The sequence below is a fragment of the Oncorhynchus mykiss genome, chromosome 21, assembly GCF_057628025.1.
Source record: "Oncorhynchus mykiss isolate SJ-2025 chromosome 21, ASM5762802v1, whole genome shotgun sequence".
NCBI classification, from domain to species: Eukaryota; Metazoa; Chordata; class Actinopteri; order Salmoniformes; family Salmonidae; genus Oncorhynchus; species Oncorhynchus mykiss.
Genome location: NC_143042.1, coordinates 48769550 through 48785000, shown reverse-complemented (window position 1 = coordinate 48785000; position 15451 = coordinate 48769550). Strand labels below are relative to the sequence as shown.

At 43.2% G+C, this 15451-nt stretch overlaps 1 protein-coding gene across 11 annotated transcripts in view; it reads right to left on the bottom strand.

Annotated features, from left to right (window-relative positions):
- Positions 1-15451, bottom strand: part of LOC110500891 (actin filament-associated protein 1) — a 141183-nt gene that overhangs the window by 19514 nt on the left and 106218 nt on the right. For 7 of the 11 annotated variants that reach the window (XM_090214882.1, XM_036958234.2, XM_090214880.1 and 4 more), the window contains exons 5-8: positions 15037-15257; positions 14012-14191; positions 3865-3942; positions 2912-2993 (exon numbers count right to left, since the gene is read on the bottom strand). In XM_090214882.1, the coding sequence (XP_090071008.1) occupies positions 2912-2993; positions 3865-3942; positions 14012-14191; positions 15037-15257 (561 nt within the window). The remainder of the gene's footprint in view (positions 1-2911; positions 2994-3864; positions 3943-14011; positions 14192-15036; positions 15258-15451) is intronic. The other 4 variants (XM_090214878.1, XM_090214883.1, XM_036958233.2 and 1 more) reach the window with 1 other exon arrangement.

Sequence of the window (15451 nt, the reverse complement as noted above, 5' to 3'; positions counted from 1 at the left end):
CAGGAGAGAGACAGAGGAGAGAGACACGGGAGAGAGACATGGGAGAGAGACACAGGAGAGACAGAGGAGACACAGGAGAGAGACACAGGAGAGAGACACAGGAGAGAGACAGAGGAGACACAGGAGAGAGACAGAGGAGAGAGACACAGGAGACACAGGAGAGAGACAGAGGAGAGAGACACGGGAGAGAGACACGGGAGAGAGACAGAGGAGAGAGACAGAGGAGAAAGACACAGGAGAGAGACACAGGAGAGAGACAGAGAGACAGAGGAGACACGGGAGAGAGACAGAGGAGACACAGGAGAGAGATAGAGAGACAGAGGAGAGAGAGAGGAGACACAGGAGAGAGATAGAGAGACAGAGGAGACACAGGAGAGAGACAGAGGAGAGAGACAGAAAGAGACACAGGAGAGAGACAGAGGAGACACAGGAGAGAGACAGAGGAGAGAGACAGAGAGACACAGGAGAGAGACACAGGAGAGAGACAGAGGAAACACAGGAGAGAGACAGAGGAAACACAGGAGAGAGACAGAGGAGGGAGACAGAGGAGAGAAACACAGGAGAGAGACACAGGAGAGAGACAGGAAGGAGAGAGACAGGACAGAAGGTTTCTGAGGCAGTGGTTCAAAATTCCCCACGAATGATGTCATCATAGTGAGACATCTGATGCTCTGAGTCTGAAGTGCTTCTGCACACTGACACACACACACATACACACACACACACACACCTTCGCTGCATCAATCAGTACTCAGATCCAGTTACCATGATAGAGATGATATCTGCCATGGCGACGACTTCATTACATTTGTGGCCATTTGTTCCCAAACACGGCTATTGTTTCTCTAGCCACACACACACAGCAGACCCCGGGCCTAAGGTAGGAAACCAGACACACAGATGTGAAAGAGCTTCACTTTTTAAAAGGATGATTATTATAATGTGTTCCTCTTTTTTTCGGAGAAAGACTGGGGGAAAACTCTCTGATCAGGTTCATTTGATTCCACTGAATCAAGGCCGTTAGTTACCAGCCATGGAAGGAATGTGGATGATTAAGCTGAAAAAGAGGGTTTGGAGACTCGTTTTTCCCCTCAGAAAGAGCTGGGGTGAAATGGTGTGAGAAGGGTGGGTGTGTGGTCGTCATTTAGCCTGAAGATGCAGGACGAGAGATATGGGGTGATGTCATCAGCCACTGGTGACATACAATATGGACTGAGATGATTGGAGCAGAGTAAACAATTTGGACTGAGAGGATTGGAGCAGAGTAAACAATATGGACTGAGAGGATTGGAGCAGAGTAAACAATATGGACTGAGAGGATTGGAGCAGAGTAAACAATATGGACTGAGAGGATTGGAGCAGAGTAAACAATATGGACTGAGAGGATTGGAGCAGAGTAAACAATATGGACTGAGAGGATTGGAGCAGAGTAAACAATATGGACTGAGAGGATTGGAGCAGAGTAAACAATATGGACTGAGAGGATTGGAGCAGAGTAAACAATATGGACTGAGAGGATTGGAGCAGTGTAAACAATATGGACTGAGAGGATTGGAGCAGAGTAAACAATATGGACTGAGAGGATTGGAGCAGTGTAAACAATATGGACTGAGAGGATTGGAGCAGAGTAAACAATATGGACTGAGAGGATTGGAGCAGTGTAAACAATATGGACTGAGAGGATTGGAGCAGAGTAAACAATATGGACTGAGAGGATTGGAGCAGAGTAAACAATATGGACTGAGAGGATTGGAGCAAAGTAAACAATATGGACTGAGAGGATTGGAGCAGTGTAAACAATATGGACTGAGAGGATTGGAGCAGAGTAAACAATATGGACTGAGAGGATTGGAGCAGAGTAAACAATATGGACTGAGAGGATTGGAGCAGAGTAAACAATATGGACTGAGAGGATTGGAGCAGTGTAAACAATATGGACTGAGAGGATTGGAGCAGAGTAAACAATATGGACTGAGAGGATTGGAGCAGAGTAAACAATATGGACTGAGAGGATTGGAGCAGTGTAAACAATATGGACTGAGAGGATTGGAGCAGAGTAAACAATGTGGACTGAGAGGATTGGAGCAGAGTAAACAATATGGACTGAGAGGATTGGAGCAGAGTAAACAATATGGACTGAGAGGATTGGAGCAGTGTAAACAATATGGACTGAGAGGATTGGAGCAGAGTAAACAATATGGACTGAGAGGATTGGAGCAGAGTAAACAATATGGACTGAGAGGATTGGAGCAGAGTAAACAATATGGACTGAGAGGATTGGAGCAGAGTAAACAATATGGCAGATATTCAACCTGGTCTATCAGAGGGCAAAGTGGAGCTGTATCATACTAACCTAGCCTCTTAGTTCTACATGAAGGGTGTATGGGGTAGAGGCTAGGGGTCCCTTTGGAATTGGGCATAAAATAGTTGGAGATCGACAGTAGGGGAACAAAAGTGGTTGTCAAACTGCATTACCCCTCCAATCCTCCAGAGGGGGATATCATGAACTAATTAGAGGGAATGCAAAAAATGCCTGAATTTACAGCAAACTGTCAAAACACATCGGTCAGAGATCCCCCAATTGAGCTCATTTGGAGGAAAAAGGTGCCCATATTTCAACAACAATCATTGTTTCCCCCAGCTGTCATAGACAAACTATTAGACACACGTGTCTATCAATCAGAGCTGAGTTAGCAATCCCCTACAGGACAGGAATTTACTGCTGTTGGGTAACAACACACACACACACACACACACACACAAACACACAGAGACAGAGAGAGAGCGAGTGAGAGAGAGAGACTGAGGGAGAGAGAGATGGAGGGAGGGAGAGAGAGATGGAGGGAGAGAGAGACAGAGAGAGAGATGGAGGGAGAGAGAGACAGTGTTCCAGACCACTCCCCGGTTTCACCTTGGTCCTTACAGTCGGTGACGGTGTGTCCGTTCTCATTGGGCGGCTCTCCGTCTGAGCTCGGCCTATCACACAACACCTTCTGGAATGGAAAAGGTTGTACACAGTTAAGATTTCAGAGCATTAGAACTGTCAGCAGGACAGACAAACACACACAACCATACATAAACACACACACTGTACACACAGAGAATCTTGGAGAGCATCTGCAACATGTTATGTATGAATAATTAGACTGGGCTTCTATGTACGGTGCCAGCTAGGGAGCGGTTTGTCATAAAACCCCTCCTGCGCTGCCTCATTTTCCACCACTGTACACACACACACACACACACACACACACACACACACACACACACACACAGTACAGTAAGGGTCCAACATATCCAGTAACTTATGAAATCCAATAACACACCCTCTCCCCTGACCTCCCTGTACACACTGTGCCACAGCTGCAATTCACTGCTATCTGGCACAACAATTACAGCTTTTACTGCATTGTGCTGCCCTGGTATCCTATTGTGCTGCCCTGGTATCCTATTGTGCTACCCTGGTATCCTATTGTGCTGCTCTGGTATCCTATTGTGCTGCCCTGGTATCCTATTGTGCTGCCTTGGTATCCTATTGTGCTGCCCTGGTATCTTATTGTGCTGCCCTGGTATCCTGCCTGCTTTTAGGGCACAGAGAGAGAGGGGAGGGGAGGGTACAGGGGCCCCTATGGCAACATATAGAAAGCTCCTCTCCTCCAGTTGTCCTTGGTGAGAAATTACAGTAGCAGTGTGTGTGTGTGGGTGTGTGTGTGTGTGTGTGTGTGTGTGTGTCCTTACCGTCATGTTGATGTGTTTGTGTACATGTGTGCATGCATGTGAGTGTTTGTGTGCGTTTTGAGTGTTTATGAGTGTGTGACTTGCCAGTGTGTGTTCATGTGCCTGAGCTGGTGTTCTGTTCCTTACCTTCTCCAGGTCGGGCTTGTGCACAGGAGACCCTGCTACATCTGAGTCACAGCCATTACTGCACACCTCCCTCATCACCTGGAGGAAGAGCAAACACAAAGGAGGATTCTAGGACAGGACTGTTAATGTTCAACTGTTTACGATGCATCAGTTACATCCAGCAAGACTGACGTCTTGAAGAAGCCATGTCAACATCTTTAAAGTCCAGAATGTGTTGCCGACACTACATCCCCCTTCCCTGTGTTAAAGGTATTAGGTATTATTAGATCACAGAACAGAATACAGCACTTACAGCAAGGCTGACAGGAACAAGGCAACAGGTATACAGATTAGTGTACACTGCTTGACCCATATGGCTCTGGTCAAAAGTAGTGCAATGTACAGTATAGGGAATAGGGGGCCACTTGGGACACAGACCTGCTGTCGTGTAACACACCCATTCAAAGTGACTGACATATCTAGGGATGTCCACACTCTGCATGGGGACGTGGACGGGCTGCCAGTTTGGATTCACATGACTTGGCAGGACCTTCAATCTGGCAAACCGTCAACACCAGAACCCCCACTGTATTGAGTCGGGTACCATTGACACAGTGAATGAATGATTGATGATGCTAAGCTAGGCTAACCAGCCAGGGGTGACTTGAGGACTACTGTGGAGACAGGCAGTCAGGACACACACACACACACATTACCAACCCTCAAATACACACACACAAACAGACCACCAAAAACAGCCAATACCCATCTGTATAATATTTTTTTAAAGTGTGTGAGATTTTAAACATTTAGTTCATACCTTAACAGAGATTTCATAGAGACTGAGTCTTAACAGTGATTATAGAGAGACTGTGAGTCTTAACAGTGATTATAGAGAGACTGAGTCTTAACAGTGATTATAGAGAGACTGAGTCTTAACAGTGGTTAGAGGGACTGTGAGTCTTAACAGTAATTACAGAGAGACTGAGTCTTAACCGTGGTTAGAGGGACTGTGAGTCTTAACAGTGATTATAGAGATACTGAGTCTTAACAGTGATTAGACATACTGAGTCTTAACAGTGATTATAGAGATACTGAGCCTTAACAGTGATTGTAGAGACTGAGTCTTAACAGTGATTAGACATACTGAGTCTTAACAGAGATTATAGAGAGACTGTGAGTCTTAACAGTGATTACAGAGAGACTGAGTCTTAACCGTGGTTAGAGGGACTGTGAGTCTTAACAGTGATTATAGAGATACTGAGTCTTAACAGTGATTAGACATACTGAGTCTTAACAGAGATTATAGAGAGACTGAGTTTTAACAGTGGTTAGAGGGACTGTGAGTCTTAACAGTGATTATAGAGAATGAGTCTTACCAGTGATTATAGAGAGACTGAGTCTTAACAGTGATTATAGAGAGACTGAGTCTTAACAGTGATTAGACATACTGAGTCTTAACAGAGATAATAGAGAGACTGAGTCTTAACAGTGATTATAGAGGGACTGAGCCTTAACAGTGATTATAGAGGGACTGAGCCTTAACAGTGATTATAGAGGGACTGAGCCTTAACAGTGATTATAGAGGGACTGTGAGTCTTAACAGTGATTATAGACATACTGAGTCTTAACAGTGATTATAGAGAGACTGAATCTTAACAGTGATTATAGAGGGACTGTGAGTCTTAACAGTGATTATAGACATACTGAGTCTTAACAGTGATTATAGAGAGACTGTGAATCTTAACAGTGATTATAGAGGGACTGTGAGTCTTAACAGTGATTATAGACATACTGAGTCTTAACAGTGATTATAGAGAGACTGTGAATCTTAACAGTCAGTCTTAACAGGGATTATAGAGAGACTGTGAATCTTAACATTGATTATAGACATACTGAGTCTTAACAGTGATTATAGAGAGACTGTGAATCTTAACAGTGATTATAGAGGGACTGTGAGTCCTAACAGAGATTATAAAAAAATAAAAAAAAGACTGAGTCTTAAAAGTGATTATAGAAACACTGAGTTTTAACAGAGATTATAGAGAGACTGAGTCTTAACAGAGATTATAGAAACACTGAGTTTTAACAGAGATTATAGAGAGACTGAGTCTTAACAGAGATTATAGAGAGACTGAGTCTTAACAGTGATTATAGAGAGACTGAGTCTTAACAGAGATCATAGAGAGACTGAGTCTTAACAGTGATTATAGAGGGACTGAGTCTTAACAGTGATTACAGAGAGACTGAGTCTTAACAGTGATTATAGAGAGACTGAGTCTTAACAGTGATTATAGAGAGACTGAGTCTTAACAGTGATTACAGAGAGACTGAGTCTTAACAGAGATTACAGAGAGACTGAGTCTTAACAGTGATTATAGAGAGACTGAGTCTTAACAGTGATTATAGAGAGACTGAGTCTTAACAGTGATTATAGAGAGACTGAGTCTTAACAGAGATCATAGAGAGACTGAGTCTTAACAGTGATTATAGAGGGACTGAGTCTTAACAGTGATTATAGAGAGACTGAGTCTTAACAGTGATTACAGAGAGACTGAGTCTTAACAGAGATTACAGAGAGACTGAGTCTTAACAGTGATTATAGAGAGACTGAGTCTTAACAGTGATTATAGAGAGACTGAGTCTTAACAGTGATTATAGAGAGACTGAGTCTTAACAGAGATCATAGAGAGACTGAGTCTTAACAGTGATTATAGAGGGACTGAGTCTTAACAGTGATTATAGCGAGACTGAGTCTTAACAGTGATTATAGAGAGACTGAGTCTTAACAGTGATTTTAGAGAGACTGAGTCTTAACAGTGATTACAGAGAGACTGAGTCTTAACAGTGATTATAGAGAGACTGAGTCTTAACAGTGATTATAGAGAGACTGAGTCTTAACAGTGATTACAGAGAGACTGAGTCTTAACAGAGATTACAGAGAGACTGAGTCTTAACAGAGATTATATTAGGATCCCCATTAGCTGTTGCGAAAGCCGCAGCTATTTCTTCCTGGGGTCCAACACAGAACATGAAACATGACATAATACAGAACATTAATAGACAAGAACAGCTCAAGGACAGAACTACATACATTTAAAAACGGCACACATGGCCTACATATCAATGCATACACACAAACTATCTAGGTCAAATAGGGGAGAGGCGTTGTGCTGTGAGGTGTTTATCTGTTTATGAAACCAGGTTTGCTGATCATTTCAGTAATATGAGATGACAGGTTCCATGCAATAATGGCTCTATATAATACTGTACACTTTCTTTAATTTGTTCTGGATTTAGAGACTGTGAAAAGACCCCTGGTGGCATGTCTGGTGGAGTAAGTGTGTATGTCAGAGCTGTGTGTAAGTTGACGATGCCAACAATTTGGATTTTTCAACACAACGTTCCTTATAAAATGAAGAAGTGATGCAGTCAGTCTCTCCTAAACTCTTGGCCAAGAGATACTGGCATGCATAATATTAATATAAGCCCTCTGATTACAATGAAGAGCAAGACGTGCGGCGGCTCTGTTCTGGGCCAGCTGCAGCTTAACTAGGTCTTTCTTTGCAGTACTTGACCACATGTCTGGACAATAATCAAGATAAGACAAAACTAGAGCCTGCAGGACTTGCTTTTTGATTTGTGGTGTCAAAAAAGCAGAGCTTCTCTTTACTATGGACAGACATATTCTAAAATGGATTAAATAAATAATACAAATCTTCAGCAATCTAAACACATTACCCCATAAAGACATCACAATACCCCATAAAGACATCACAATGCCCCATAAAGACATCACAATGCCCCATAAAGACATCACAATGCCCCATAAAGACATCACAATATTCCATAAAGACATCACAATACCCCATAAAGACATCACAATACCCCATAATGACATCACAATATCCCATAAAGACATCACAATATTCCATAAAGACATCACAATACCCCATAAAGACAGCACAATACCCCATAAAGACATCACAATGCCCCATAAAGACATCACAATGCCCCATAAAGACATCACAATACCCCCATAAAGACATCACAATGCCCCATAAAGACATCACAATGCCCCATAAAGACATCACAATGCCCCATAAAGACATAACAATACCCCATAAAGACATCACAATATCCCATAAAGACATCACAATACCCCATAAAGACATCACAATACCCCATAAAGACATCACAATGCCCCATAAAGACATCACAATGCCCCATAAAGACATCACAATACCCCATAAAGACATCAAAATACTCCATAAAGACATCACAATACCCCATAAAGACATCACAATACCTCATAAAGACATCACAATACCCCATAAAGACATCACAATACCCCATAAAGACATCACAATACCTCATAAAGACATCACAATATTCCATAACGACATCACAATACCCCATAAAGACATCACAATACCTCATAAAGACATCACAATACCCCATAAAGACATCACAATACCCCATAAAGACATCACAATACCTCATAAAGACATCACAATACCCCATAAAGACATCACAATACCCCATAAAGACATCACAATACCTCATAAAGACATCACAATATCCCATAAAGACATCACAATACCCCATAAAGACATCACAATGCCCCATATAGACATCACAATACCCCATAAAGACATCACAATATCCCATAATGACATCACAATACTCCATAAAGACATCACAATACCCCATAAAGACATCACAATACCCCATAAAGACATCACAATACCCCATAACGACATCACAATACCCCATAAAGACATCACAATACCCCATAAAGACATCACAATACCCCATAATGACATCACAATACCCCATAACGACATCACAATACCCCATAAAGACATCACAATACCCCATAAAGACATCACAATATCCCATAATGACATCACAATACTCCATAAAGACATCACAATACCCCATAAAGACATCACAATACCCCATAAAGACATCACAATACCCCATAACGACATCACAATACCCCATAAAGACATCACAATACCCCATAAAGACATCACAATACCCCATAAAGACATCACAATGCCCCATAAAGACATCACAATACCCCATAAAGACATCACAATACCCCATAAAGACATCACAATACCCCATAAGGACATCACAATATCCCATAATGACATCACAATATCCCATAATGACATCACAATATCCCATAAAGACATCACAATACCCCATAAAGACATCACAATACCCCATAAAGACATCACAATACCCCATAAAGACATCACAATACCCCATAAAGACATCACAATACCCCATAAAGACATCACAATGCCCCATAAAGACATCACAATACCCCATAAAGACATCACAATACCCCATAAAGACATCACAATACCCCATAAAGACATCACAATGCCCCATAAAGACATCACAATACCCCATAAAGACATCAAAATACCCCATAAAGACATCACAATACCCCATAAAGACATCACAATACCCCATAAAGACATCACAATACCCCATAAAGACATCACAATACCCCATAAAGACATCACAATACCCCATAAAGACATCACAATACCCCATCATGACATCACAATGCCCCATAAAGACATCAAAATACCCCATCATGACATCACAATGCCCCATAAAGACATCACAATGCCCCATAAAGACATCACAATACCCCATAAAGACATCACAATACCCCATAAAGACATCACAATATCCCATAAAGACATCACAATACCCCATAAAGACATCACAATACCCCATCATGACATCACAATGCCCCATAAAGACATCACAATGCCCCATAAAGACATCACAATACCCCATAAAGACATCACAATACCCCATAACGACATCACAATACCCCATAAAGACATCACAATACCCCATAAAGACATCACAATACCCCATAATGACATCACAATGCCCCATAAAGACATCACAATGCCCCATAAAGACATCACAATACCCCATAACGACATCACAATACCCCATAAAGACATCACAATACCCCATAAAGACATCACAATGCCCCATAATGACATCACAATACCCCATAATGACATCACAATATCCCATAAAGACATCACAATACCCCATAAAGACATCACAATACCCCATAATGACATCACAATATCCCATAATGACATCACAATATCCCATAAAGACATCACAATACCCCATAATGACATCACAATATCCCATAAAGACATCACAATACCCCATAAAGACATCACAATACCCCATAATGACATCACAATATTCCATAATGACATCACAATATCCCATAATGACATCACAATATCCCATAAAGACATCACAATACCCCATAAAGACATCACAATACCCCATAATGACATCACAATACCCCATAAAGACATCACAATGCCCCATAAAGACATCACAATGCCCCATAAAGACATCACAATGCCCCATAAAGACATCACAATGCCCCATAAAGACATCACAATACCCCATAATGACATCACAATACCCCATAAAGACATCACAATGCCCCATAAAGACATCACAATGCCCCATAAAGACATCACAATACCCCATAAAGACATCACAATACCCCATAAAGACATCAAAATATTCCATGACATCACAATATCCCATAATGACATCACAATATCCCATAAAGACATCACAATACCCCATAAAGACATCACAATGCCCCATATAGACATCACAATGCCCCATAAAGACATCACAATATTCCATAAAGACATCACAATACCCCATAAAGACATCACAATACCCCATAATGACATCATAATACCTCATAATGACATCACAATACCCCATAAAGACATCACAATACCTCATAAAGACATCACAATACCCCATAAAGACATCAAAATACCCCATAATGACATCACAATACCTCATAAAGACATCACAATACTCCATAATGACATCACAATACCCCCTAAAGATGTTGATTCTATAAACAGATCACGAGCTACACAATATGGACATGTTGATTCTATAAACAGGACGTTTATATGTCTGGATTTCACATTCGTTTTGGAGTGCCTCAAGGCTCCGTTCTAGTCTTGTCTCTATTTACTAATGCAGTCTTACATGAATCATTACAGGGACATCGTGTTGGACATGTTATTGGATTCTTATCCTCCGACTAGGGTGGGATAACCAATACCTTTTATTTCCATTATTCATTCTTTAATGTGAAATTCAAGAGTGATTATTTATCAAAGCTCTCCATCTCTGGATGGAGGAACAGAGTAGGAGAGAAAGAGAGATAAAGAGAGACAGAGAGTTAAGGAGTGCGCGATAAAGGAAGAGAGAGAAATAAAGACAAAGAAAGCAATAGAGAAACCGAGTGAGCTTTTCCCCAGCGCTCCTAGGCCACGTCCAGCCCTAATATCCAAACACATACTCCACACTAATCTGTTTGGCTCTGTGAGGCGCGCAAACACCCCCAGGCGTAATTGTATGCTGAGCTGGCCAAAATAATATCTCCTCCCTCACCGTACAGTTAATAACGCAAGGGGAACACATGTGCCTTCAATCCAATTCCTCTAGTCCAGGCCCCCGTTTCGGGGTACGTTGAACCGTGGCCAGCCGGGCCACATAATTGGGCGTGCTGATTGCAAGCATCATTGGGTTAGATGTTAATCACCTGAAACAGAGAGTTTGTTTGGGGTGAGGTTGAAGGCTATTGGTTTATTCCGTGTTCACATTTATTGGTTCAATGTGTTTTTATCGGGCATGTTTTCAGACACCTGACCAAATACGCGTCAGTGTCCCGTCTCGAGCGATAATTACGGATGTTGTGGGTTTTTCTTTTCTTCCTTGGCTGGCTCGGTTTGTATATTTGTGCAGTCCAATGCGGCTGCTAGCAGGTACCTCGGCGCTACCCTAGTGTGCTGTTAAGCAATAAACAAAGCTAATTACCATGTGGAAGGAGTAATCAAATCAGAACAAAAAATAGACTGTTTCCTTTTAATTCCCTTATTTCTGCAAAAAAAAGCTCCTATAGGGGACCCACCATTTACACGTAATAGGGTTGGGAAAGCAAATATGACTGGCTATTGTTTTCCATCAGCAGTCTGCACAGGACGAAATAGCAGACCGCTCGGTTTTTAACGGGGCCTCTCTGACCGGGTTTTGCACAGATTGAGGTGCTGTATGAAAAAGCCTGTGTCCAAGCTCAGTTACAAAGGGCCCGTTTGGTAAACTAGAGGCTGGGGAAGTTCGCTGGCAGGAGTGATGAAAAGGGAAATGAGGAAGGAGAAGGGCTCTTAAAATAGCTGCACAAGGATAAACAATGGTAGTGCGTGTGCGTCTGTCTGTGTGTCTGTGTGTGTTTCTATAAATTTAACCCCCCCCCCCCATGGCCTCTTCCATACTGCGATTGAAGCAGAATAGCTCAAAGGCGATGGTATGGGAATGACATATGGGGCAGAGTGGAAAAGGAGTCAGCAGGATGCTTTACTTTGAGGTCTCCAGGAGAGAAACAGACGTGAGAGGGAGATCTGAGAGAGACTGTTTCACAGATACTAACCAAACATCCTGACATCAGAAACACCTGTTCAAAATAACCCTCTGGCCCCTGAACGCAATATCACGAAGAAGACTCCGCCCGCCAGGGCAGAAACAGAGAATTTATTTTCATACAGGACCAAAGGAGTCGCTCCCCAAGAAAAACAACCAGTGGCCTACTGTACCTTTGGACAAGCATACCACGAGATGAATCGCTTTTTTTATTCTCTTCCTTCAGCATTTACAGTAAATTTACTCCATCCTGTTTTCACCACCCAAGAGTACCCTGGACTGGATGATCCCTCTTCACAGTACCAGTCTGTTCCTGCTTATTTAGCCAACTTGTCATTGTCTTGTCAACAATGAGGGATCCTGAAATGCACCTATTAGTGTGTCACTCCGTCTACAACAGTGTCACAGTAACATTGGGACCATTGTCTGATAGAAAACCATCGTAATTGGTGTCTCGGGTTATTGTGCTACCCTGATCCACTCGTACTACCACAGTGTACTGCTGTAACATCAATCTGTGTGTCATGTTATTGTGCTACCCTGATCCACTCGTACTACCACAGTGTACTGCTGTAACATCAATCTGTGTGTCATGTTATTGTGCTACCCTGATCCACTCGGACTACCACAGTGTACTGCTGTAACATCAATCTGTGTGTCATGTTATTGTGCTACCCTGATCCACTCGGACTACCACAGTGTACTGCTGTAACATCAATCTGTGTGTCATGTTATTGTGCTACCCTGATCCACTCGGACTACCACAGTGTACTGCTGTAACATCAATCTGTGTGTCATGTTATTGTGCTACCCTGATCCACTCGGACTACCACAGTGTACTGCTGTAACATCAATCTGTGTGTCATGTTATTGTGCTACCCTGATCCACTCGGACTACCACAGTGTACTGCTGTAACATCAATCTGTGTGTCATGTTATTGTGCTACCCTGATCCACTCGGACTACCACAGTGTACTGCTGTAACATCAATCTGTGTGTCATGTTATTGTGCTACCCTGATCCACTCGGACTACCACAGTGTACTGCTGTAACATTATAATCTGTGTGTCAGGTTATTGTGCTACCCTGATCCACTCGGACTACCACAGTGTACTGCTGTAACATTATAATCTGTGTGTCAGGTTATTGTGCTACCCTGATCCACTCGGACTACCACAGTGTACTGCTGTAACATTATAATCTGTGTGTCAGGTTATTGTGCTACCCTGATCCACTCGGACTACCACAGTGTACTGCTGTAACATTATAATCTGTGTGTCATGTTATTGTGCTACCCTGATCCACTCGTACTACCACAGTGTACTGCTGTAACATTATAATCTGTGTGTCATGTTATTGTGCTACCCTGATCCACTCGGACTACCACAGTGTACTGCTGTAACATTATAATCTGTGTGTCAGGTTATTGTGTTACCCTGATCCACTCGGACTACCACAGTGTACTGCTGTAACATTATAATCTGTGTGTCATGTTATTGTGCTACCCTGATCCACTCGTACTACCACAGTGTACTGCTGTAACATTATAATCTGTGTGTCATGTTATTGTGCTACCCTGATCCACTCGGACTACCACAGTGTACTGCTGTAACATTATAATCTGTGTGTCAGGTTATTGTGTTACCTTGAGCCACTCCTCAGCCTGCTCTTTGCTCTGCACGGCCAGGACCAGGGCATCTGCCCCCTGGTGGACTATCTTCAGCTCGTGTTTCTTCTTCTTGCCGTCCTTGGGGACATGTGTGATGCTACAGCCTGATAACAGCAGCTCCATCTGGGGTGTCTGGTCTTTAGATGACTTGTAGCACTAGAGGAGGAGAGAGGGAGGAGAGAGGGAGGAGACAGGGAGGAGACAGGAAGAGAGAGGAAGCGAGGAAAGAGAGGATAGAGGAAGGAGAGAGGAAGAGAAAGGGAGGAGAGAGGGAGGAGACAGGAAGAGAGAGGAAGAGAGGAGAGAGAGGATAGAGGAAGGAGAGAGGAAGAGAAAGGGAGGAGAGAGGGAGGAGAGAGGAAGAGAAAGGAAGGAGAGAGGGAGGAGAGAGGAAGAGACAGGAAGAGAGAGGATAGAAGAGAGGGGGAGGAGAAAGGAAGGAGAGAGGAAGGAGAGAGGAAGAGGGAGGAAGGAGAGAGGAAGGAGAGAGGAAGAGGGAGGGAGGAGAGAGGAAGAGAGAGGATGGAGAGAGGAAGAGGGAGGGAGGAGAGAGGAAGAGAGAGGAGAGAGGGAGGAGAGAGGAAGAGGGAGGGAGGAGAGAGGAGGAGAGAGAAGGAGAGGGAAGGAGTGAGGGAGGAGAGAGGAAGAGGAAGGAGAGAGGAAGAGAGGGAGAGATGGAGGAGAGAGAGGTGAGAGCATGGTCTGTGAGCACAATCATCCACAACACACCAGCATGGTCTGTGAGCACAATCATCCACAACACACCAGCATGGTCTGTGAGCACAATCATCCACAACACACCAGCATGGTCTGTGAGCACAATCATCCACAACACACCAGCATGGTCTGTGAGCACAATCATCCACAACACACCAGCATGGTCTGTGAGGAATTATGACGTTGAAGGGGGTAGACGATACAGAGGGTGAGAGAGTGTGTGTGTGTGTCGTTGTATGTGATGCTGATAGTGTGTGTCTCTGTATCTGTTCATGTGTCCGTACCAGCAGCTTGTTGTCCTTGATGACACAGAGCAGCTTGGTCCACTGGCCGAAGCGTTTCTTGCGCAGCAGGAAGGCACAGATGCGTGCGTCCTTGACCAGACCCATGGAGGCCTCCTCGCTAGGCCACTGGTGTCGCATCTTCTTCCCTCTGTTCCCCTTCCCATCCTCCTCCTCCTCGTCATACGACTCATACGAACTGCTCATCTGGTCAGAATCATAGTCTGAGTGATAGACGAGAGAGAGAGAGACCAGGTAGAATGTGTTAGATATTGAGTGGTTATATGTATCCTGAGTAAATGTGTGTTCAGTCCTCACTTGGGGGGGGGGTCAAGATGTGTGGTTTCATTGTGTATGTGTGTGTGTGTGTCTTATTCACGTGTGTGTGTGTCTTATTCATGTGTGTGAGGTTTCATTG